This window comes from Myodes glareolus, chromosome 25 (genome assembly GCF_982192425.1).
Source record: "Myodes glareolus chromosome 25, mMyoGla1.1, whole genome shotgun sequence".
Taxonomy (NCBI): Eukaryota; Metazoa; Chordata; class Mammalia; order Rodentia; family Cricetidae; genus Myodes; species Myodes glareolus.
The window spans coordinates 39137012-39164019 of record NC_142050.1 but is presented as its reverse complement, the minus strand read 5'-3'; the positions used below and the strand labels follow the sequence as shown (position 1 = coordinate 39164019).

The 27008-nt window shown below is 38.6% G+C and overlaps 2 protein-coding genes across 3 annotated transcripts; both read left to right on the top strand.

The window, feature by feature from the left end:
• Positions 1 to 757: 757 nt before the first annotated feature.
• On the top strand, positions 758 to 6683 carry LOC146889607 (trypsin V-A-like). The gene is made up of 5 exons (XM_085683689.2): positions 758 to 912; positions 3290 to 3452; positions 4350 to 4594; positions 5420 to 5565; positions 6443 to 6683. Exons 1-5 carry the CDS (start codon positions 876 to 878, stop codon positions 6590 to 6592), a joined length of 741 nt encoding a protein of 246 aa, XP_085539815.2. The 5' UTR covers positions 758 to 875; the 3' UTR covers positions 6593 to 6683.
• A 9945-nt stretch (positions 6684 to 16628) lies between these two features.
• Positions 16629 to 25692, top strand: LOC146889606 (cationic trypsin-3-like). Of its 2 annotated transcripts, none has more exons than XM_087901614.1 (6): positions 16629 to 16743; positions 19063 to 19218; positions 22193 to 22355; positions 23619 to 23872; positions 24419 to 24555; positions 25454 to 25692. In XM_087901614.1, the coding sequence occupies exons 2-6, from the start codon at positions 19179 to 19181 to the stop codon at positions 25601 to 25603; spliced, it is 744 nt and encodes a 247-aa protein (XP_087757740.1). In that variant the 5' UTR covers positions 16629 to 16743; positions 19063 to 19178; the 3' UTR covers positions 25604 to 25692. The 2 variants fall into 2 exon arrangements, with proteins under 2 accessions (XP_087757740.1, XP_087757741.1); XM_087901615.1 differs by lacking the exon at positions 16629 to 16743 and adding an exon at positions 16967 to 17097.
• Positions 25693 to 27008: the final 1316 nt, after the last annotated feature.

Here is a 27008-nt window from a genome sequence, read left to right as displayed (position 1 = left end):
CCATAAAAAATTAAAATTTAGTTTATAGTTATTCAAAGTAAAAGAATAGCATCACTAATTGTTAATAAAATAAACACAATACTATAATTAATTGTAATTATGTTGTTTTGTCACTAGGTGATTCTACAACGCATAAGCTGGCCTTGAACTTGTGATGACTCACAACCTCCCTGACTCTCAGGTTCAGAGACTAAAAATATGTGCCACCGTGCACATATTTTCCATGTATTGATTTTCTTTCTTATCCTAAGGTAACTAGGTCACTGCTTTTACAGATATTGAAACCCCGGGTAAGTGGGATTTCAACATCCCTTATACTTTGTAAGGTTTCGATTATTGAAAAGTAATTAGGTATCATTACTATGCTTTTTCTCTTAATCTACTATATTTTAAATACTGAAATGATAACTTGCACCAGTAAAACAAGCCGTCCCATTAATAATGACATTTACCATGATAAATCAGAACTTCTCTACGTCAAAGCAGCCAATATACCAAGTAATGTCATTATGATAACTTCTTGGAAAATTGTTCAAATGTCAGCAAATCAGCTATCAATATATTTGGCTGAGAATCTGGAAAGTTTAAGCTGTTACCTGTGACCTCATACCAACACATTTTTCCTTTTAGGAGGTCCAGTTCCAACCAGGTGGGTTCACCACTTCCATTCCCACAACTTTCTGGGGAAAAGTTAATTAAGTCTTGAATTATGCTCCACTTGTCACAGAATAGGATTCTAAATTTGGATTTGTGAGTTTCCAGTGAAATCATTTTTTGGCACCTGAGACTGCAGTGTTGTTGACAGACATAGAGGTATAAGTACTCATGAGAAAAACCTCCCCGCTTATTGCCTGGTCCTGACCCAGTGAACAACCATGAAGATTTTCTTCTTTGTTCTACTTGGAACTGTTGGTGAGTCTTTCAAATTAATGAATCTGCAAGTGTCAGAATTGTAAGTTTGTAATTTGTTCTGGGAAAAACAACAACGGTCGTTGAATATAAGGGCTGACAGCAAAGAATTCAAAAGGTAGAGACATGAGTGTATAGTGCCTATGCTTATTAGAGATTAAATCTTGATAGTGAAAATTCATAGTATCAAGAACCAATTCTCAGAGAAGATCTCATAAAGAATCAGAAGGTGTTTTGAACTTCCATGTAGATTCCAGAAATTTAGAACTGAAGAGAAAGTATAGTACACACACACACACACACACACACACACACACACACGCTTCCAATGACTTCTAAGAATTCATAGCTAAAGTAATCTGTACTCCTTATTAGAACCATTATCACCAAAGCCTAAGTCCCCTAAACGTGAAGCTGTAGTTATTTACCCAGGAAATTCCAAGAGATGCAAACATTTTCTTCTCATTGATAAAAATCTTGGACTGTGTTTTCAGACACTTTTTAAGTGAAACCTCTCTAATATAAACTCACAAGTCAAGCAGTTGTGATTAAAAATGAGTGTTTAATACTACTAAATTAATTTTTAATGCTACTAAAATTGTATTAAAATTTAATGCTTTTCTACTATAATAAAGTATATATGTAATGCATTTGTATACTTTTCTAGAAGTTTCATTACTAACAATATTTGAAGAATTGGATAATGGAACAAATATTTTTTGAATAAGATGCATGTAGGGCTGTAAGAAATCTCAACAGATATTTGGGAAATAAGAAAATGCTGACATAATTGTTTGATGTAGGATAATCAGACAATAATAAAAATAGATTCAAATAGGCTTTTATCTTTCACTTGTGTTTGTAGACAAGAGGGTTTTGTTTCATTGAGATAAAAAAATTCACCTATAGTTTGATCATACTGTTCTGAAATTCACTATAGACCTGTTAGTCTAGAACTCATATTCTAGAACTCATAGATTGATAAGTGATATGGTATTTAATTCTCAACTCCAAGAAAGAAGTTGATTAAATACAAAATCAAAGTTGTCATTTCTTTGTAGGATGGAATATTCTCCAATAGCTTTTCAAAGTTTCTTTTTTATTAACTTATGTAGGTAGATTTTCCATTTTAACATTTCATCAACTTCCACAAACATACACCCAGAAAACCCCTGGAAGGATTCTGTTTGTCGGGTGTGGGGTGGGGCGCACGCATGTGTGCATGTATGCATGCCCATGTGCTGGTGTACTCATCTGTGAATGTGAAGGTCAGACATCAACTTTGTATATCTTTCTCTGTCATCCTCTACCTTACATTTTTGAGACAAAGTTTCTCACTGAACTTAATGATTTTAAGCTTAACTGTCTGGCCAGTGGGTTCTGATTAATGTCTCTGTCTCCAGTTGCTCTCCCTCCAATCCAGGACTGGGACTATAGAGCCTGTCACTATGCTAGACTTTCATGAGGATGCTAGAAAATTGGACTCAGGTCCCCAGGCTTGCACAGCAAATTATGCCTACTAATCCACCTCTCCAACCCATATTGCAAATCTTTTACATATTTGCATGGAAATTGATGAGGTGACAGATTAAAATTGTTAAATCATAAGGGGTGGTAATAGAACGTGTATTTTCTAAGGAGCCTCTGATCTGACTAAATTTGTGGGTATGTATATGAGTTACAATGTATGTGTTTATGAGTGGAATATGTAGTTGTGTATATGTCATAATGAAAAATTAATCAAACGAAGAATATATTTCAATAGTACTTGCTTATTCATCACTATATAAGGAGGGTCCATGCTCAAAGTGCAGAGAAATGAATAACCATAAAGATTACCTAAACCCAGTTATATTAGTCACTTTGCTCATTGTTGTGAAGCAGCCATACAGGAGCCACATAAGGAAAGAAATACTGTTTTGGCTCATGTTGAAGAGGGTATGGTCAGCCTTGGAAAGCTGTGTTGGAGATGATTCATAATGGTGGTGGTGGGAGAGTAAGGCAGTGGGCTCTATGATGCTGACAGTCTGGAAATAGAGAAATGTCACTGGTGCTCACCAGGCTTTCTCCCCTTCCCCTTTGGTCCAGTCTGGATCCCTACCCCACAGAATGGTGACACTCATGATTAATGTGAGTCTTCCGTCTGCAGTAAAACACTCAGAGTAATAACCTCACCAAGATACAGAGTTGTGCTTTCCAGGTAGTTCCAAATCCAATCTAGTCATCAAGAAAAATTAACCATAAAATTGATATGCCTTGACTTTGTGATACAGAAGAACACTGTCATCTCTTTTGACCTTAGTCTGAAATAAGGCTTCTTGGTGCATGAAATAATATGATACGGCCATGTGACAGAGAGCTCCTCACTTTTTTCTCACAGCTTCCTTCCTCACTGAAAAGAACGATGATAGGATCGTTGGAGGCTACACTTGCCAGAAACATTCTGTCCCCTACCAAGTGTCACTGAATGATGGATCTCACATATGTGGGGGAACTCTCATCACTGACCAGTGGGTGCTGTCTGCTGCTCACTGTTATTCTCCGTAAGTAGCCAATACTCACATCCTTATGCTCTAAAACCACTTTATCCTAAAGGCCTGGCCAATTCAATTTAGCAAGAGGCAGATCTATGCTTGATGGATAAAGCATTCTGATTCTATGAGACTCCTCTTACTTCTGCCTTGGGGATTCTAACAACAAGTAAAAAGTGTCAGTTAATATTCATCAATCGTCTTTCCACTTGGAAATGCTTTGTAAGATATACTTGATTTCTATTCCTATGCTTCTCAATTATAAGATGATGGTGGTCTACGAGTCTCTGCAAGCAGTGACTCTTACTAAAGAATTCTGCATCCTATGCCATGATTAGTTGTGTGTGCTTACTTCAGTGATTCAGGGCTGAAATAGAGAGTTATGTTTATGCTCATGATTGAGGGAGTTGGAGAAATGAAAGGGTAATCATGTTGGATACTTAAACTTTTTAAATTGTTTCTTTTCTTTGATGTAATGGTATATAATTGCACAGTTTTCCATTCCCTTTTCTTCCTTCAAATCTTCCTCCCATATTCCCCTCCTTAGTTTCTTTCAAACTCGTGACCTCTTTTATCATTAACTGTTACCACATATGTGTGTGCATGTATAACTTGCTTGGTCTCTATGAAGTTACTTGTATGTTTTCTATATTTATATGCATAGTATGTTGCTATAATGTTTTCAAGGTTGATCATTTGATATTGGTTAACCAATTGATGGGCTTGTCCCTCAGTAGCAGTTGCCTAAGGTTCTGTGTGTAGGGTTGAGGCCTCAGAGCCTTTCCCCAGTACCTTAGCCTTTCTATTGGTGTCATCCTTGTTCAGAAATATACCCACAAAATTCCACCAGCATGACTACCTAAACATGAGCTGAACTAGGACACTAAAACTTGTAATCTTTAAATCCAGCAAAATACAGGTGCGTCTCGGGGAACACAACATTCATAAAATTGAAGGTGGAGAGCAGTTCATTGATGCAGCTAAGATCATCCCCCATCCTGGTTTTAGTATGTGGACTGTTGACAATGACATCATGCTGATTAAGCTGAAATCACCAGCCACCCTCAACTCTCAAGTATCTACTATCCCTCTGCCAGAGTCCTGTCCATCAGCAGATATGAAATGCCTTGTGTCTGGCTGGGGCCTTCAGACAGGCAAGTGTCTCTATGATATATTAAGTAGTAAGTCTGAGTACTGGAAATTAATAGTACCTTAATGACCATAATAATGATTACACACAGAAATAATCACACAGACACTATATTATTTAAATCACTGCTTGGCCCATTAGCTCTACTTTCTTATTGGCTAACTCTTACAGCTTAATTTAACCCATTTCCATTAATCTGTGCATCACCACGAGGTCGTGGCCTACCAGCAAAACTTCAGCACACCTATTTCTGGTGGTGGCTCCATGGCTTCTCCCTGACTCTGCCTCCTTTTACCCAGCATCTTGTTTAGTTTTCCCTGCCTTGTTCTGTTCTTTTGCCCTATCCCAGGCCAAGACAGTTACTTTATTCATTAACTAATAAATGCAACACATGGACAGAAGGACCTCCCACACCAACTGATGAGTTAAAAACTATACATAGAGGAAGTATCTGGAACAGAGGCAACTGGACTCAGTACTGACAGGAGCCTCTGCACTTGAGAGCAGTGGTCACTGATATTAAAGTCAGAGAAAGAGTTAAACTGATGAATAAAACTACTTAGAAAACCAAACCAAAATAAAAACCTTTTCCACATTATACATTGTTTCTAGATTTTTATTTTCTATGCTTTATGTATGCATGTTGTGTGTGTGTGTGTGTGTATAAACATACATGCAGTGGCACAGGCATTTGCACACCATATTCATGCCTTGTGCCCTCAGAACCAGAACAAGTGTTGAAAACAAGAGAGAGACACTCTCATGAAAAGTAACAGAAAATAGGAAATAAATATTGAGTCAGTATAAATAATTCAGTTTTCACCCTTAGAATCTGCAGCTGAGGGTCCTTCACTTCTTCAGTGTCTGGATGCTCCTGTCCTGTCAGACTCGGTTTGTCACAAGGCCTACCCAAGTAGAATCACTAACAACATGTTCTGTCTTGGCTTCCTGGAAGGTGGAAAAGATTCTTGCCAGGTGAGACTCTTGTTATCTATCTCTATCTCGGTGGTCTGCCTCTTTTTCCTACTATATTTCTCCTATGAAACAAAATAGTAAATCTGTGTCTGGCTATCAGTCTGGGAGGTGAAGAAGGACTTTGAGAAAACATACGTTGATTTTCCCTTTGCAATGTGATGATGACTATTATGGGATGTGTAAAGGGCCAAAGAGCTGATGTTTTGTAAACCCAAGCAACCTTGAATTGTGGGATGGAGTCCTTATGAAAGAGACAGAGTTTATGTGTTATCTTAGATCTCTACAGCCCTCCACATTCTGCGCCCTCCCATACAATGATTTCAGAAGAGGTGGAGGACACAATAATGTACAAAGTTGTGACGCGCTTCCTGACCAGCAGGAATGGACGATCACAAAATCAAGAATCCTTCTCAATCACAATTTATTAGAGCTCCTTGATTGAACGGGGGAATGGGGAACAGGGATGAGAGAGAGCGAAAAATCCAAAGACAGCCGCTTTTCTAGGGTGAGAGGCTCGAATGCTGATTGGTTGATGTCATTCTACTAGGACCCAAGGCCACGGGGACAGGTCAGGAGAACGAGTCTCTTGAAATGCAAAACAAGGCTCCGAGCACACCGGGCCTAAGGCGGCAACTTCAAAGGATTTGTATACCTCCAGGCTGTAGGACTGCTGGCACTATCTGGCCAAGGCCACATCCTGGTGGCTCCCTACACAAAGTAATGTAAATAGGTTGAAAACTGAATGTGTAGGGATAGTCAGTGTTTTGTGGAGAATGAATAACCTGCAAAAATAGTCCCAGGATCATGGAAGAAAATCTTGAATCCTGTTTTTCCTCAGTGTATAACCAAGTTTAAATATCTTATCGTTGTTGCCCAGTTGGACTCTGGTGGCCCTGTGGTCTGCGATGGAAAAGTCCAGGGTGTTGTTTCCTGGGGTGATGGCTGTGCTCAGAAAGGGAAGCCTGGTGTCTACGCCAAGATCTGCAACTACCTGAACTGGATTCATCAGACCATTTCTGAAAACTGAGTGCCTTTATATCTTTAGGTGTCACACCCTGGTGACCTTCCTTCTGTCTCTACAATCTATGTGGAAATAAAAACTTTTCCTCTGCTTTAAACCTTTTGAAGCTTGATGTTAAAGTGAGAAGTTGGGCAAAGGTGAACAAAAGTACTCGATAAAATATTGACAAATAGAATCCAATCATCCACCATGATCAAGTAGGCTTCATCCTAGGGACACAGTGATGGGTCACCATATGAAAGTCTGCCATTGTAATGCAGCATACAAACAAACTGAAAGAAAAAAAACACATGATCATCTCATTAGACTTTGAAAAATATATTAATGAAATCCAAAGCCACTTTATGATGAAGGTCTTAGAGAGATCAGGAATATGGGTAACATACTTAAAAATAAATAATAATAAAAGCAATACGCAGGAAGCCAACAGTCAACATCAGATTGAATGAAGAGAAACTCAAAGCGATTCCACTGAAATCAGGAACAAGACAAGGCTTCCCATTCTTTCCATATCTATTCACTATAGTACTCAAAGTTCTAGCTAGAGCAATAAGACAACAAAAGGAGATTAAGGGGATTCAAATTGGAAAGGAAGAAGTCAAAGTTCCACCACTGGCAGATGATAAGATATCATATATAAATGACCCCAAAAATTCTACTATGGTGCTCCTATAGCTGATAAACACCTTCAGTAATGTTGTGGGTTACAAGAGTAACTTAAAAAAATCAGTAGCCCTCTTATATATAAATGATAAACAGGATGAAAATGAAATCAGAGAAATAGCACCCTTAACAAAAGCTACAAATAATATAAAACAACTTGGGTAACTCTAATTAAAAAAAGTGGAAGACCTGTCTGATAAGAATTTCAAGTCTTTTTGAAGAAAGAAATTGATGAAGATATCAGAAAATGGAAGGATCTTCCATCCTCATGGATAGTTAGGATTAACATAGTAAAAATAGCAATCTTACCAAAAGCAATCTACAGATTCAACATAATCCTCATCAGAATCTGAGTACAGTTCTTCACAGACTTCAAAAGAACAATGCTCAACTTCATATAGAAAAACAAAAATAAAAAGCAACTTGGTATTGGCTTAAAAGCAGGCACACAGAACAATGGAATAGAATTGAAGGCCATGACATTAATCCACACACCTATGAATACCTGATTTTTGTCAAAGAAGTCAAAATTATACAATGGATAAAAGAAAGCATCTTCAATAAATAGTGTTGGCATAACTGGATGTCAGCAGGGATAAGAATATAAATGGTTCTTTATCTATTACCCTGCACATAACTCAAGTCCCAGTAGATCAAAGACCTCAATATAAATCTATTTACACTTAACATGATAGAAGAGAAACTGAAACTAACCTTGAATGCATTGGCCCAGGAGGCTACTTCCTGAATATAACACCAGGAGCACAGACACTGAGATTGATGATTAATAAATGGGACCTCCTGAAACTGAGGTGCTTCTATAAGGTAAAATATACCACCAATAAAAAAATGGTAGCCTATAGAATGGTAAAAGACCTTCACCAATCCTCCACTTGACAGAGGGCGAATCTCGAAAATATATAAACTCAGTTAAAAAAAAAAACAAAAACAATGACTTCATGAAATTTGTATGCAAACAGATGGAACTAGAAAAAAATCCAGGTGAGGTAACCCAAACCTACAGACAAACATAGCATGTACTCACTCTCAAGCGGATGTTGGGGTAAAGTATATGATAACCAATCTAAAATCCACAGCCCTAGAGAGATTTGATAAGGAGAACTCAGAGAGGGATGCATGAATTTCCCCAGGAAAGGGAAATAGAAGAGATCTCCTGGGTAAAGTGGGGGAACAGGCAGGGGGTTTGGGGGAGGGGAGCTTGAGGAAATGGGTTGGGCATACTGGGTGCAGAAGGCTGGTTAGGGTCAGAACGAAGATATAGAGTAAGAAAAGAGAACTCTTGATGGGAAGACATTTCAGGGTTAATGAGAAACTTGCTGACAGGGAAATCCCCAATAATTTATAAGGATGACCCCAGCCAAGATTCCTAGCAATAGTGGAGAGGGTGCCTGAAATGGCCATCTGCTGCAATAAGATTGGTGACTACCCTAATTGTCATCATAGAACCTTTATCCAGTGAATGATGGAAGTAGATGCAGAGTTCCACAGCCAAGAACTGGGCCAAACTCTGGGAATCCTGCTGAAGAAAAGGAGGAGAGATTGTACAATTCAGAAAGGTCAAGTTCATGATGATTAGAAATGTATGCATAAATATAGATCTGTGCATTTTTAAATTTCTGCGTCCCTCTAGAAATCTTAATGTTACTTTTCTAGATCAAACATATAATTTCACATTTATCAAGTATATTAATGGTTCTAAATACAAATTTAAATAGAATCACTGTAATGTAGAGCAATGGTCATAAAACATACTCATTTCTCTTCATAAGAGAGAGGCACAAGAAAAGGAAAGATTCTGACTGTTAAGCAACTTAACTAAACTCAAGAGTAGTATTTATAATTTGAGTATATCAGGTCTCTAGGCAAACCTTTTTCCTATTTCAGTACAGAAGATAAAATTTTAATTTTGCGATCAGCATCATTATACATCCAAGAAGCCATGACACCGAGGAGAATAAGACTGGAAAGTACCAGTTCAAAGTCACCCTGGATCATATTCAAGACTCTGTTTCCAAACAAACAAGCAAAAAGATTAAAACTCCTTTAGTTTTCCCTTCAGCTCCTACAAAAGCTTAAGATTTTTGTCAACAAATCACACATAATCTTCTAGGTTTTTTTAATTTTTATTTATTTATTTATTAAAATTTCCACCTACTCCCTCCTCCCATTTCCTTTCCACTCCCCTCCCCCTCCTCTCCAGTCCTAAGAGAAGTCAGGGTGCCCTGCCCTGTGGGAAGTCCAAAGTCCTCCCCCTCCATTCAGGTCTAGGAAGGTGTGCATCCAAACAGACTAGGCTCCCAAGAACCCAGTACATGCAGGAGGATCAAAACCCAGTGACATTGTCTTCGGTTTCTCAGTCAACCTTCATTGCCAGCCACATTCAGAGAGTCCGGTCTGATCACATGCTCTATCAGTCCCAGTCCAGCTGGCCTTGGTGAGCTCCCATTAGATCAGTCACACCATCTCTGTGGGTGGACACACCCCTTGCGGTCCTGACTTCCTTGCTCGTGTTCTCCCTCCTTCTGCTCTTCATCTGGACATTGGAAGCTCAGTCCAGTGCTCCGATGTGGGTCTCTGTCTCTATCTCCATTCATCGCCAAATGTAGGTTCTATGGTGATATGCAAGATATTGATCAGTGTGGCTATAGGATAAGGCCAGTTCAGGCACTCTCTTCTCTGCTGCCCAAGGCACAAGCTGGGGACATCTCCTTGGGCACCTAGGAACCCCTCTAGAGTCAAGTCTCTTGCCAACCTTAAAATGGTTCCCCTACTTAAGATATATACTTCCCTGCTCCCACATCCACCCTTCCTCCTTCCCAACCATTCCATTCCCCCAAACTCTCCCAATCCTCCCCTTCCTCTTCTCTGCACTCATCTCCCCTTCCCCCAATCCCATCGCTACCCCCCAACCCCGTGCTCCCAACTTTTGCCCAGCGATCTTGTTTACTTCCAATATCCAGGAGGATAAATATATGTTTTTCTTTGGGTTCACCTTCTTATTTAGCTTCTCTAGGATCATGAATTATAGGCTCAATGTCCTTTGTTTATGGCTAGAATCCACTTATGAGTAAGTATATACCATATTCATTTTTTTGGGTCTGGGTTATCTCACTCAGTAAAGTGTTTTCTATTTCTGTCCATTTGCATGAAAATTCAAGATGTCATCACTTTTTACCAATGAGTAGAACTCTACTGTGAGTGTGTGACACGGCTTCTCTATCCATTCTTTTATTGAGGGGCACCTAGGTTGTTTCGAGGTTCTGGCTATTACAAATAGTGCTGTTATAAACATAGTTGAACTAATGTTTTTGTAGTATGATTGGGCATCTCTTGGGTATATTCCCAAGAGTGGAATTGCTGAATCCTGAGGTAGGTAGACTCCCAGTTTCCTGAGAAACTGCCACACTGATTTCCAAAGTGGCTGCAAAAGTTTGCATTCCCACCAACAATGGATGTGTGTTCTCCTTACTCCACATCCTCTCCAGCACAAGGCTATCATTGGTGTTTTTGATTTTAACCATTCTGACAAGTATAAGATTGTATCTCAAAGTTGTTTTGATTTGCATTTCCCTGATAGCTAAGGAGGTTGAACATGACCTTAAGTGTCTTTTGGCCATTTGAACTTCTTCAGTTGAGAATTCTCTGTTCAGTTAAGTACCCCATTTTTAATTGGGTTAATTAGAGTTTTAATGTCTAGTTTCTTGAGTTCTTTATATATTTTAAAGATCAGATCTCTGTCTGATGAAGGGTTGGTGAAGATCTTCTCCTATTTGGTAGGTTGCCTTTTTGTCCTAATGACAGTGTCCTCTGCTTTACAGAAGCTTCTGAGTTTCAGGAGGTCCCATTTATTCACTGTTGCTCTCATTATCTGTGCTACTGGGGTTCTACATAGGAAGTGTTCTCCTGTGCCCATGTGTTGCAGACTACTTCCCACTTTCTCTTCTATCAGGTTCAGTGTGGTCAGATTTATATTGAGGTCTTTAAAACATTTGGACTTAAGTTTTGTGCATGGTGCTAGACATGGATCTATTTTCATTCTTCTACAGGTTGACATCCAGTTATGCCAGCATTATTTGTTAAAGATGCTTTCTTTCTTCCATTGTATAATTTTAGCGCCTTTGTCGAAAATCAGGTGTTCATAGGTTAGTGGATTAATATCCATGTCTTTGATTCAATTCCGTTGATCAATATTTCTGTTTTTATGCCAATACCAAGCTGTTGTCATTACTGTAGCTTTGTAATAGAATTTGAAGTCAGGGATGGTAATGTCTCCGGAAGTACTTTTATTGTATAGGATTGTTTTGGCTATCCTGGGTTTTTTGTTTTTCCATATAAATTTGATTACTGTTCTCTCAAGGTCTGTGAAGAATTTTGTTGGGATTTTCATGGGGATTGTATTGAATCTATAGATTGCTTTTGGAAGAATTGCCGTTTTTACTATGTTGATCCTACCATTCCAAGAGCATGGGAGATATTTCCATTTTCTGGTATCCTCTTCAATTTCTTTCTTCAATGCCTTAAAGTTCTTGTCAAATAGATTTTTTACTTCCTCGGTTAGAGTTATTCCAAGATACTTTATGCTATTTGTGAAAGGTGATGTTTCTCTGATTTTGCTCTCTGCTTCTTTGTTCTTTGTGTATAGGAGGGCTACTGATTTTTTGAAGTTTATCTTGTATCCTGCCACATTACTAAAGGTGTTTATCAGCTGTAGGAGTTCTTTGGTAGAGTTTTTGGGGTTGCTTATGTACACTATCATATCATCTGCAAAAAACAAAAGTTTGACTTCTTCCTTTCCTATTCGAATCCCCTTGGTCTCCTTATGTTGTCTTATTGTTATTGCTAGAACTTCAAGTACTATATTGAAGAGGTGTGGAGAGAGTGGACAGCCTTGTCGTGTTCCTGATGTTAGTAGAATGGCTTTAAATTTCTCTCCATTTAATTTGATGTTAGCTTTATGCTTGCTTTATATTGCTTTTATTATATTTGGGTATGATCCTTGTATCCCTAATCTCTCTCCAAGACCTTTATAATAAAGGGGTGTTGAATTTTGTCAAATGCTTTTTCAGCATCTAATGAAATGATCATATGGTTTTTTTCTTTCAGTTTATTTATATGATGGATTACATTGATAGATTTTCGTATTTTGAACCAACCCTGCATCTCTGGGATGAAGCCTACTTGATCATAATGTATAATTTTTTGGATGTGTTCCTGGATTCTGTTTGCATCAAAGTTCATGAGTGAGATTGGTCTGTAATTCTCTTTCTTGGTTGAGTCTTTGTGTGGTTTTGGTATCAGGGTAACTGTAGCTTCATAAAAGGAGTTTGGCAATGACTCTTCTGTTTCTATATTGTGAAACACATTAAGGAGCACAGGTATCAGCTCTTCCTGGAAGTTCTGGTAGAATTCTGCATTGAAACCATCTGGTCCTGGGCTTTTTTTGGTAGGGAGATTTTTGATGACAGTTTCTAATTCTTCGCAACTTACAGGTCTATTTAAATTGTTCAGCTGATCTTGATTTAACTTTGGTATATGATACTTATCTAAAAACAAGTCCATTTCTTTCACATTTTCCAATTTTGTTGCATACAGGCTTTTGTAGAAAGATCTAATGATTCTCTGAATTTCCTCTGTGTCTGTGGTTATGTCCCCCTTTTCATTTCTGATCTTGTTAATTTGCATGTTCTCTCTCTGCCATTTGATTAGTTTGGATAGGGGTTTGTCAATCTTGTTGATTTTCTTCAAGAACCAGCTTTTTGTTTCATTGATTCTTTGGATTGTTTTCTGTGTTTCTATTTTGTTGATTTCAGCCCTCAGTTTGATTATTTCCAGTCTTCTACTCCTCCTGGGTGAATCTGCTTCTCTTTTTTTCTAGAGCTTTCAGATGTGCTGTTAAGTCTCTAATGTGTGCTTTCTCCGTTTTCTTTATGTAGGCACTTAGTGCTATGAACTTTCCTTTAAGCACTGCTTTCATAGTGTCCCATAGGTTTGGGTATGTTGTATCTTTACTTTCATTGAATTCAAGGAAGACTTTAATTTCTTTCTTTATTTCTTCCTTGACCCAGGGGTGGTTCAGTAGTTAACTGTTCAGTTTCCATGAGTTTTTTGGCTTTCTGGCAGTAGAACTGTTGTGGAATTCTAACTTTAATTCTAATTCCATGGTGTTCCGATAGTACACAGGTGGTTACTACAATATTTTTGTATCTGTGGATGTTTGCTTTGTTACTGATTATGTGATCAATTTTTGAGACGGTTCCATGAGATGCTGAGAAAATGGTATATTCTTTTCTTTTTGGGTGGAATGTTCTATAGGTGCCTGTTAAGTCCATTTGGTTCATTACATCTGTTAGTTCTCTTATTTCTCTGTTAAATTTCTGTCTGATTGACCTGTCCATTGGTGAGAGAGGAATGTTGAAATCTCCTACTATTAGAGTGTGGGGTTTGATGTATGCTTTGAGTTCTAGTAATGTTTCTTTTACATATATGGGTGCTTTTATATTTGGGACATAGACATTCTGGATTCAGACTTCCCCCCTGATGAACTGTTCCTGTTGTGAGTATAAAGTGTCCTTCTCCATCTCTCCTGATTGATTTTAGTTTGAAATCTATTTTGTTAGATATTAGTATAGCTACACCCGCTTGTTTCTTTGGTCCATTTGATTGGAAAACCTTTTCCCAACCCTTTACTCCGAGGTAGTGTCTGGTTGAGGTGTGTTTCTTGTAAACAGCAGAATGTTGGATCTTGTTTTCATATCCATTCTCTTAACCTGTGCCTTTTTATAGGTGAATTGAGTCCATTGATATTAAGTGATATTAATGACCAGTGGTTGTTATCTCCGGTTATTATTATTATTATTTTGGTGGTAGTGTTTGTATGTTTCCCTTCTTCGAGTTGTGCTGGTGGAGGATTGTCATGGTGTCCCACATTTCCTGGATGTTTTGTGTTAAGAATTTGTTGGTTTTATTATTTTCTTTAATCAATGAGTTTATTTCCTCTACTGTATCTTCGGCGTCTGAGATTCTTTCTTCTATTTCTTGTATTCTGTTTATTCTGTTGGTTATACTTGTCTCTGTAGTTCCTGTTCATTTACCCAGATTTTTCCATATCTTGCCTTCCCACGGTTTGTGTTTTCTTCATTATCTCCATTTCATTTTTCAAGTCTTGAGCTGTTTCCATTACCTGTTTGATTGCTTTTTCTTGGTTTTCTTGGGTATCTTTGAGAGATTTAGTCATTTCTTCTACCTTTTTGTTTGTCTTCTCCATTTCTTTAAAGCAGTTTTTCACATCCTGTTTAAGGTCCTCTATTATTTTCATAATTTTACATTTAAAGTTGATTTCTTCTGGAATAGGGTGTTCAAGTCTTTTCGTAGCATGATCCCTGGATTCTGGTGTTGTCATGTTGCCTTTCAGGTTGTTGGAGGAATTGTTGCATTGGCACCTGTCCATCTCTTCCTTCAAATGCAGCCAGGAGAGTCTTGGTGTCTTGGTCCAATCTTTGCTGTGATTGACTCTCTGGGTGGATCTCCTCAATGCAGGAGCAGGAATTGTTCCTGGGCCAAGGACCTCGCAGAAAATAGGGCAGGCTTGGGGGAGGCAGGGTCGGGACGTGTGAAACAAAGAAACCCCTGCAGCAGGAGGTGGAGGTGACCTGCACCCCCTTCCGGGGACCTTCCGGCTGGGTGCAGAATCTTCCAGTTTTAATATTCTCAAAAATGTATTCCTAGAGCTGCTCTCAACGGTACCCATATTGAAGTCTCAGCACTCACAACTCCAGATCTGGGGGATTTAATACACTCTTCTGACCGCCATGGGCACCCATATATATGGAGCTTTACACAGGGAAAAACATATATGTATGACAATCAATAAAAACCGAGAGACAGATGTTGAGGTTCAACCTGAAGGTCAGAAAAGGAAAAAAAAAAACAAAAACAAAAAACAAAACAAAAAACAGCTACTGGTTCTTACCTCTACCTCAGTCTGAAATGGCGAACCTGCCTTGAGGAATCTCAGAATGTCTCATTCTTTGTCTGAGAATGTGTCTGAGAGCTGTCTCCTCCCATTTTATAATCCTCTCTAGGACTGATATTAAAGGCATGCACCACTACCACCCGGTTTCTATGGCAAACTAGTGTGGTTACTGGGATTAAAGGTGTGTGTCACCACTGCATGGAAAACTGACCAGTGGGGTGGCTTTACTCTCTAATCTTCAATCAAGCTTTATCTATTAAAACACAAATGAAATATCCCTGCACATACTCATAGCCCTAAAATAATGATGATAATACTAATAATTAATAATAATAAATACACATGTTCTTTCATAGTGTTTTAATCTTTCATAGCTTGTTTAAACTCTTACTTTCTATTTCATTTTTGCTTTCCTATTATGGGATCACAGTTAATGTAACTTTCTGAGAAGAATCAAATCATCTAATTACTTAAAATAGTTCCATATCTTCAAGCTACTAAAAAAACTGAAATATAGAGGATTTAATTTGTGAATATGTATTCTGTGTATACTTCTTAAATTTATCTCTTTCAGCAATTCTGAACTTTTCATTGAAAATCTGAGGCATTAAATAAACCTAGGCGGTCATTATCCACATATTTTATTTGCTTTTCTGATTCTATTGCTTATTAAATAAATTTTAAAAATAAAATTCTCCATGAAAAGTCACAAATGATTGTTTTATTTCCATTTTGCAATTCTTACCTAATGGTCTATGCCCTGAGGTTTGCATTATGATATATAAATTGTTTCAAGCCCAAGGTAAACACAGATATAATTTACAACTGTCATTTGCCAGTTTCCTGTCATTATGCCTATAATCCACAAGACACTATCTCTGAAAATCCAGACATATCTCCTGTCTGTCAAACACATCATCAGAGGTCCCCCATTTCTCTCTAGTCCCCATCCCAACAGCACCCCTATTGCCACCACATGCCTGCCATTGCCTATCCTGGAGTCAGTGTGTAAACAAATTTCAAACAGAAGTCACACAGGAGGGGGAAAAAAAACAAAACCAAAAGGAAATTATTGAAAGAAAGTAATGGTCGTTCCTATGTCTGTCGTAGCATCCGCTGTCCTCTGTCATCCTACGGATCCATATCCAGGCATGACCAATCGCTATACCTGACCATACCTACCATGGTCTGAACCTTAGGGATGTCGAGACTTGCTGGTCTCCAAATTGATCACTTCTCATGGGCAGGGCAGCATCAAAGCCGTTTGTGGCAAGATGAGATTGACACTCTAGTCTGTGTCTGGTGGAATATTGATTTCTGGCTCAGTCATAAGAACAATCACGGCTTTCAATACCAAGCATTTGCTTAGCAACGCCCACTAGAATTCTCCTGTTACCTAGAGACTCTTCACTGAGACTCGGGGCACTGAACAGGGAATCGAGGTCCTCAAATTCAGCATAACCAACACCTTTCAACCAGTCTGAATTGCTGGGTTCACGTGGTAAGCGTATATCTGACATCTAATTATCGAAAGAATCCTTAATGGGATTTTCTGTCATCAGAGGGCAGGTTTCCCAGGCAAGCAGTGTGTAGGGTGGCGATTTGGGAAGATGGCGCCAGTTGACACTGGGTTCTGGAGCAATTTCAGGGAGCACCGGGAAGGATAAAATGGTCGAGGAGGGGCCTAATATACACTGTCGTCGTTATAGCCACGAATTGTTGACACGTCTCCGTCCAGTCCCTCTGACTGGCTCTCCTCCACCAGTCTGCCTGCCCTCCTCTGCCAGGAAGTCTGCTAGGGAGATCTTCTTCCCTTCTAATCCATCTCTTTTGCTGAGGCCTTCATGCTATGCAGGTATTTTAAGGCCACCCCTTTAAATAAGAGCCCTACCACATTAAATAAATTGATCTAACAGAGATACATTTATTTATTAAGCCAACAATATTAGAGAATGTACTCATTCAAGTTTGCTCTAGTTATACAAACTTTGACATGCAATATTTACGCTTCCAGTTTATAGGTTGTTATTTATTTTTAAGTCACTTAGAGCTACTTAAACCCTGTAAAGGGAAATTATTGATTTTCTGTTTTATCAAGATTCCTGATATTTCTTCAGGTCTGTAACTACTTAGGAAATAAATTTTAACTTTAGAAGACGTTTTATTTTCATTAACACATATAAATATTAGCCTGTATGTATGCCTGTGCATAATCTGTGTGTTTGATGCCCTCAGAGGCTTGACAAGGCCTTCGTATTGTCTGGGAACCAAACCTAGGTCCTCTGCAAGAGCAGCCAGGGCTCTTAAGTGCTGAGCCATCTTTTCAGGCCCAAGACATTAAGTATCAGTATAGTCAGTGTTCATCAAAGCATCTTTTCTTGTGAAATCTTTTAAATAATAAATTTATAAAACAGTATAATATTGCAGAATTCTTCAACATATCTATGACCAGATACATGCACATCTGGTGTCTCAATTTTATTATTTTTTATTTCATTTATTAAAATATTATGCAAAGATTTTGGGAGTTTAGGGTACATGGGTTTAACATATGCAAAGTGAATAATGAGTGCTCTGTTTTGAATAATATACACTGTTTATGGACCTTCGAAGTACAAAATGACCACTACATATTTTTTTGATATTTTGATGCCTGCAAATCCTATTTTTAAAATATTTGAACCTGGTCTACATCTATGTGCCTCAACTAAGCAACCCTTTGTCGCTGCCCTAGGAATAGGAAATCCAGTTGCATATCGGGGAGTAGACCCTCCACAGTCACTAACAATGCTGTTCATATTCTTGTGCTCTGAACTGCTTCAGAATAACAAGAACTGGCCAGGTACTGTGTACTCTAGGCAGTACTACTCTAATAACAAAGAGGGTTGGTCACTGAGAGAGGACAACTGTAAACAAATAGAACTCATCCCAATCTCTTAAAATGCAAAATGAAATTGAGGTTTATGTTTTAAAGTCCTATTATTGACAAATTATGTCATTTTTTTAAGCTGAAGCAAAGATTTAAATGCATTTAAGAAGAGATTTATGAAAGGATAATAAGAACAGTTTGATAGTCTTGAAATAATATTTTTTATCATAATTCTTATCTTCAACACTGCGTGGAGAAGCAACGGTACTGTTTTGTAAAGTGGAAAAACTTTCTTCAAAATTTGGACCAAGTTTCTGCCATCCAGTGACAAGGGACAATTAAAACCAAACCACAGGATTTTTATCAGTGATTTCTTCAGAGAAAACTGTTCAGACAAAGGGGTGGGGGGGTTGTCATAAGTGATGTCACACACACCCCATGGTGGCACACAGCTGCAATCTCAGCACTCAGGAACCAAACACAGAACAAGTGCATAGACTGGCATTGAACTTGCTGTCTAGTCCAGGGTGATCTCAAATGCAGTCCCCCGTCATGAAAAATCAACATAAATATAAAGGATCAGAACTATCCTAAGTCTTCTTATAAAGAATGAATTGGCATTTAATTGTTTTGCTTTGTGCCTAGAAAACTAACAAAGTACATAACTGTGAAACAACTATCAGCTACACACCAATGGTACAGGGTGTAATATGGTCCTTTGGGCAAAAGTTTGTAACAAAAATCTTATATTTTTATCTGGGAATCCAGAAACATGCATCTACTACTGTGGACGTAGTAGAACTTATTTCCTTTTGCAATGACCAGTTCCCACCAGGTTTGCAACTTCCATTCTCATGGCATTCTGGAAAACTGGGAAATGCTTACAAGTGGTCCTGCGTTATTTTTCATCATTCACAAACTGAAATCTGTCTCTTTTTTTTCACTTTACAGTGAAATCTATTTTCCGGCATCTATGGCCCTGAGGGTCAGTGGCAAATCTGGAGGTATAAATAGTTGTGGGAAAAAAGCCTTTTTTCTATTGCCCAACGCAGAACTAGTGAGCAACCATGAAGACCTTCATCTTTCTGGTTTTCATTGGAGCTACTGGTGAGTCCTTCAGAAGAAAAGCATCAGCAAAGATACATCCTGCACATAAGTGTGTGCGTTGTGTTTAGAAGCAAACAACGGTTATAGAATAAAAGGCCTGAAAGCCAGACAGTTGATATGTAAGGAAATTAGTATGTAGGTAGCATCTGTGTTTATAGAAGACTAAATTTTTATCAGAGAGGAGTTAATGGAGACTAAGGGTCCAGTGTATAAGACACAGAGATGCAGAATGTGTACTGAGCATCCAGGTAGACTCTCTTGTACATGGAGACTGCACTTTCGTTTTTCAGTTGCTCAGACCCAAATAATCACACAGAAACTATATTAATTACAACACTGTTTGACCAATGGCTTAGGTGTATTTCTAGCTAGCTCTTATATCTTAAATTAACCTATTTCTATTAATCTATGTATCACCATGAGGCTGTGGTTTACCGATAATGTTCTGGCATCTTTCTCCTTCAGTGGCTACATGGCGCCTGCCTGACTCCACCTTATTTCTCCCTGCATTCACTTTTGTTTTACTGCCTACCTATAATCTGCCCTGGTATAGACCAAAGCAGCTTCTTTATTAACAAATGGTAATAAAACATATTCACAGAATGCAGAGGGGAATCCCACAACACTCTCTAAATTAGAGAAGACAAGGAAACAATAGTCCACAGAAAAGTGTTGGCCCTTATCTCTAAGAACATGGAGTTAATTGTTAAAATTAATCTGTGTTCACTGCAGAGGCTATGACCATGTGAGTCTGAGTTTCCTGAAGACTGAACGGCTGGTTGCTTACCAAGGACAAGGGACCTGACATGGCAAAGAATTTACATGTCACAGATAAAATCTTAGCCTGTGTTTTGAGAAAACTGTTGATGAATTAATTCTTTTTGTCTTAAAGTCTCATGTCCTTTGATTGTGAGAAAGAAGAGTGAATTCTCTATTTCAGTGTAAGCACTACCAAATTTTTATTACTAAACCTTTATATTAACTTTTCCCCACATTGAACTTTTACAATTTAGGACAACTGTCTTCAAACTTAGAGATTCCTCTCCCAAAATTAAATTTTTAAATATTAAAAGCAAAACTATGTATTATAATTAAGGATATTCGTATCTACAAGAAATCTCAACAATATAATCCCCAATGTTAAATGAGGTAATAAATAGTAGAGAAATAACCAGAATAATAGGAAAGATCAGGGAGGATACTATGTTTTTTTTTATAAAATACTCAAGTAAACACTGTAGGCTAAACCCCCAAAATAAGTTGACAAAATAAAAATTTGAAACAATTGCCTCCTTCAGAGCGAGGATATTCTTTTTTTTCCTTATTTATTTATCAAAGAATTTCCACTTTCTCCCCTCCTCCCAATACCCTCCCGCTCCCCCCCACTCCCTCTCCTCCTCCCTCACCATTCCCAAGAGCAGTCAGGGTTTCCTGCCCTGTGGGAAATCCAAGTTCCTACCCCTCCCTCCAGGTCCAGGAAGGTGAGCATCCAAACAGGCCAGGATCCCAAAAAGCCAGTCCATGCAGACGAAACCAGACCCAGTGCCATTGTCAATGGCTTCTCAGTCAGCCCCCATGTCAGCCACATTCAGAGAATCCGGTTTGATCACATGCTCGTTCAGTCCCAGTCCAGCTGACCTTGGTGAGCTCTCATTCGATCAGTCAGTCCCCTTGTATCAGTGGGTGAACGCACCCTTCGCGGTCCTGACTTTCTTTTTCATGTTCACCTTCCTTCTGTTCTTCATTTGGACCTTGGGGGCTCAGTCCAGTGCTCCAATGTGGGTCTCTGTCTCTATCTCTATCCATCGTCGGATGAAGGCTCCCTCTGGTTCTGCTTTCCTTGCTCACGATCTCCCTCCCTCTGTTTCTCATTTGGACCTAGGGAGTTAAGTCCAGTGTTCCAATATGTGTCTCTGTCTCTATTTCCATCCTTCGCCATATGAAGGTTCTATGGTGACATGCAAAATATTCATAAGTATGGTTATGGGCCAAGGCCAGTTCAGGCACCCTCTCTTCTGCTGCCCAGGGAACAATCTGGGGACCTCTCCTTGGGCCTGGGAACCCCTCCAGAATCAAGTATCTTGCAAACCCTAAAATGGCTCCCTTAGTTGAGATATAAACTTCCCTGCTCCCATAACCATCCTTCCTCCCTCCCCCCTTCCATTCCCCCAAGCTTTCCCCAATCCTCCCCCTCTCCCCTTTCTAACCATCTCCCCTTACTTCCACCCCCCACCCCACCCCCGTGCACCCAAGTTTGCCTGGCGATCTTGTCTACTTCTAATATCCAGGAGGATAACTATATGATTTTCTTCAGGTTCACCTTCTTATTTAGCTTCTCTAGGATCACGAATTATAGACTCAAAGACCTTTAACTATGGCTAGAATCCACTTATGAGTGAGTACATACCATATTCCTCTTTTTGGGTCTGGGTTACCTCACAGAGCAAGGATATTCTTAAGTGGTTTCTGCAAACTCCAATTTTATTACCTGCTAGAAACTGCTACTTTACACCAATATTTCTATAATCACCATATACAGCCAGCAAGTTACTGCATAGGGTTTTATTTATTTGTATGGATGCAGAGTCTGCTTCTATATTTAAAATGATATTTATATACTAAATAGTGGTTGCAAGACATTTGCTTTCTGGGTCTCTGCTAAATGTGAATGCTCTTATGTGTTTGTAAAAATGTATATGCAAAAATACAAGGATTATCAAATGTAATGACACATACCTAAGGGTAAATGTTTCTTTCTATAAAAAGGTTCATATAAAACATAATAAGTTACAAAAATATCTACATTGAAACAAAATACAAAATAGAGAACAAACAGCTACCTGTCTGAAGTCTAACATTTTCTGATTTGATCGTAATAGTGTGGTCACCTCATGTGTGGTTAGTTTGCCTTGATTTCATGAATGGAATTCCATGAGAGATCTGTGTAACAGAGTTTTTGCCTCTCCCCTAACAGCTGCTATCCCTGCTACTGATAGTATGGACCAGATTATTGGAGTCTACACATGTGAGAACAACTCTGTCCCCTACCAGGTATCCCTGAATGCTGGTTACCACTTGTGTGGGGGCTCTCTCATCAGTGACCAGTGGGTCCTGACTGCTGCTCACTGCTATAAGCCGTAAGTATCCAATATTCATGCTCCTAAACCGAAGGTCATTTTTCCCTTCGCCCTACAAAAGAATAAACAAGAAAAAGGCAGAGTTATATTTAATGAGTAAAATTATTTTTATGTTTATCATTTACTTTGGGGGAGGCACGTGTGGAGGTCAGTTAACAAGTTTGAGAGTTGTTTTTTTCCTTCTGCAATGAAGGTCCCAGGAATCAAACTTAGTTCATCAGGCTTAACAGCAAGAACCTTTACCTACTGAGCCATTTTTCCAGCCTACTTGATGGATTCAAAAGGGAAAAATCAGAAGTTAGATGTATTAGTAGTAATAATTGCCCTTGGATTTTACAAATGTTTTTCTAAATAACGCAGTAGTTCAAAAACATGAATATATATGTGTATATATAATCTCAATAATAGTACCTCAACTGTGATTACAAAAATGTCATATGGAGTAATAAAATGTACCATATTTCTATTATAACATGAGAAAGGAGAATTTATTCTGTGCTCTAAATATTTTCGGTCTCTGACTCCTTCCTCACTTCACTATTAAACTTTGTGATCGCAATCAGAAGAGAAATATTAAGTTTGATTGATATTCAATCTTCTTCATTCAATCCATTCAATCGTCTCCAATCCCATTTTCACCTCCCGCTGTTTTGCAGTGGGCACTTTCCTCTATCTCCTGCCTTGAGCTTTACTGAGATCGTGTGTTGATGGAAGTTTGTTTCCCAACTGCCCAGTCCCAAAATAACTACACAGAAACTGTATTATTATAATACTGCTTGACCTATTAGCTCATACTTCTTGTTGGCTCGCTCTTATATCTTAAATTAACTCATTTCTATTATTTTATATTTTACCACAAGGCTTGTGGTTTACTGGTAAAGTTCCCGGGCATCTATTTCCTCCTGCAGCTACATGGCATCTCCTTGACTCCTCCTCTATCTGCTTGGAATTCCTGACTTGTTCTATTCTTTTAAGCCACTGACCAAAACAGCTTTATTCATTAACCAATGGCAATAAAACATATTCACAGCATACAGAGGGGAATTCCACACCAATGGTTGACTTAAGTTCTGCACTAGCAGTGCCATATAAAGAACTAAATATGGCGTATGATGAGGCTAGGAGTAACCAGTGCTACCTAAGGTTAAATGAGCTGAATTCTTGAATAAGATGGTGTTTGTTTATGTTCATAATTAAAAGTCGGAGGAGGTGAAGGAACTCCAAGAAGGATTCTTAGAAAACTGTTAATCCCTATAAATATAGTCAACTACAGGTCCGTCTGGGAGAATTCAACATTCATGATGTCGAGGGTGGTGAGCAAATCATTAATGCAGCCAAGATCATCTCTCACCCCAAGTACAACAATGACACCACTGATAATGACATTATGTTGATTAAACTGAAATCACCAGCCACCATCAACTCTCAAGTGTCCACTGTCTCTCTGCCAAGATCTTGTCCATCTGTGGGTATTGACTGCCTTGTGTCCGGCTGGGGTGACGCAGTTAACATTGGAAGTAAGTGTTACCTAGGACATAGGTCCCAAATATGAGCATCCCCAGACATGGAAGGCATGAAGGTAGTCAACTGGTCCAATTTTGGATTTAAAGTATGTTTCCATGAAGATAATTTTGAACACATACAATCTTGGAATATGTTATTCAAAGTATAAAGTGTATTTTGCTGAGATCATATAAATAAAGCAAAATTTAATTATTAGAAAGATGTCAATGAACTTAAGTATGATTGGTGATCATCATAGCCTTAGATACTGGGATGCATATATTACATTACAAAATTCAGTTCAGCCTAGAGAAGGCATGTTTACAAAAAAATGTCTCTGGACTTGAGATCTGTCATCACTAACATTTGTGTCAAAGAAAAAAACTTGTTGGTTAGAACTATTTGGAAAATCTTCCAGGAAAAAAAAAATAATCCTCACAAATTCCAAAGCCTAGCCAAATTGAAAGACACAGAAAGTATTGTGAGAGAGAAGGGAAGACAGGAAAGGATTATTATGGGACACTATGGTTATTTTTCCATTTTTGCTCTTCACTCTATAGACAGCCTATCTTCACATCTTCTTTGTCTGAATGTCTCCATCCTGTCAGACTCTGTTTGCCACAGTGCCTACCCACATAAGATCACAAGAAACATGTTTTGTGTTGGCTTCCTAGAAGAAGAAAAGGATAGTTGTGAGGTACGTTCCTTTCCCACCTCTGTCAGCCAGTCAGTCTCAGCCCTGCCAACACATCTCTCTATATAAAATGCAACAGGCTATAACTCTGCTTCTGAGAGTGGGGAAAATGGTTCAGTGCATAAAGCACTTGCTTCACAGGGACCGGGTCTGAAATTTGGGTCCTCAAAATCCATGTAAAAGCTTACAGTCACAGCATCCACCTGGGAGGCGGATGCTTGGGAAGCAAAGACAAGGGATCTCTGGAGCAAGCTGAACAGTAAGAGTGCCAGGAATCAACAAGTTCAAGTGCAATGAGAGACTCTGTCTTGAGAAATAAAAATGGAGAACAGTGAAGGGAGAGAGCCAATATCAACTTCAGACCTCCGTCAAATGTTCACATAGTGCTTGCCCTTCTCTATACACATGTGCTTACAAAAAAAAATCAAACACACGTGCACACACACCCCACATATACATGCCAAAATAAAAGTCAAATAATTTTTTTTCTGACGCTGAATCCAAAAGTTGGGGAATAGCTTTAGGATAAACTGTCAGTTTTCTGCTAGTGATGTGATGGTTAAAATCGGTGTTAAGATTGTCCAGACAATACATATAAGCAACCTTTTGAGATGTATTGCAGGGAACTCTTGGGGAAATTCAGAGCTGATGGGGCAGTCTTAAATCTCTCCAGTCTTCCCCTTTTATAGCTTCTACAGGACTGTGGTAGAAAGAAGTAGGACCATAAACAAGTGTACTAGTAATATGGTAAGAATGCTGTGTGCTGGATTGTCAGGAATAGAGTGGGTATCAGTTGAAGGACTTGAGAAACAGCCCCAGGATAATGAATGACCACATCAAACCTCATTCTCTCCTGTGGGTATCAACAAGAATGATTGATTGTCTTTTTCTTTTGGTTCAGGATGATTCTGGTGGCCCCGCGGTCTGCAATGAAGAGCTCCAAGGTATTATCTCCTGGGGTGCTAACTGTGGTGAGGGTAGGAAACCTGGTGTGTACACCAAAGTGTGCAACTACCTGGACTGGATTCAACAGACCATTGATGCCAACTGATATCTCCTGAGCCACCCACTCATACTCAACTTCACTTTCCTAGTGTGCCTGAAATGGGTGTGGAAATAAAAACATTGTATTCTGCCATACAGTTGTCTACGTATTGTCTTTGTCTGGCAATAATGAACTTTCTCTTCAGACTTGCTGAGAGAAAGGTGTCATTTTCTTCAGTGACGCAGCGGCTGATAAACTGCTGAGATTCCAGTAAATAGGTTTCCATGCAGAGCAACAACTATAGTTAAACTCAATGAGTTTTTTTTAAGACACCAACATAAGCAAATTTTTTTGGTGGTGGTGGTGTTATTGTTGAAGAAAGCTTTCATCAGGATAGGAGAATAAGAAGATAATGGGGATAGAAACTCAGAATGCTATTATATAGACTAAACAGTTTATATTCAAGAATGTATATCTATAAAGCATACACATATGCATGCAGTAACAATCAGCAATATGAGAAACCATGAACTTGAAGGAGAGCGATGAAGGGTATATGGGAGGGTCTGGATGGAGGAGAAGGAAAAGAGAAATAAGTACTTTGTTTCAAAAATTAGGGGAAAATATTAAAATAGTATACACATGTATAAAATTGTCAAAGAATAAAAACAGGTCAAAAGGAAAAAAAAACAACAGAAATAAGAAGGTGAGCAGAATGTTGAACAATTTTATGGAATTTTAAAGATTCTTTTGTCATTTATTTAACCTAATAACTCACTGTTTTATGACATATGGGAGAGTCTATGAAACACTGCTGCTCCAAAAATGAATCTGAGGATGGCTCCCACTGCATTTTTTTAAAATAAGTTTCTTAACATATTGGAGAAATGTTGCCAAAATGAACACTTAGTCATGCCTGTCATGTGGCATGAGTTATAAAACTCAGGACATGACACCAAAATACAAACTTAAAAAATCAGTTGACCAATGTAATTGAAATAGTTCACCATAAAGACAGAACAAAGCCCAGACTCCAAGACTGTCTTCATCCCCTTTGGTGACAGGGTGCTGCCATTTTCTTTGTCTTTTTTTCAAAGTTTTTCCCCTGTTTTCCTAAACTTCACCCACCAGTACCCCCTTTCTCCAAGATCTTGTTTTCCAAAGGTATATTAGCATTTCCATGGCTTCTCTATTAGATGTTTGGTAGAATTTCCAGGGACTAAGTCCTAACTGGAGGAAATAAAGCAGCACTGTGGGGTAGGAGGGTCTTCTTTCTATATGTTTCTTTCATTGGCTGAATAAAGAATACTGCCTTGGCCTTTTGATAGGGCAAAACTTAGATAGGCAGAGTAGACAGAACAGAATTCTGGGAGGAAGAAGGTAATGTGGCAGACCTCTGGCCCGAGAAGGACATAGGTTAGGATCCTTGTCGGTAAGCCACAGTCACGTGGTGGTACACATATTTAATAGA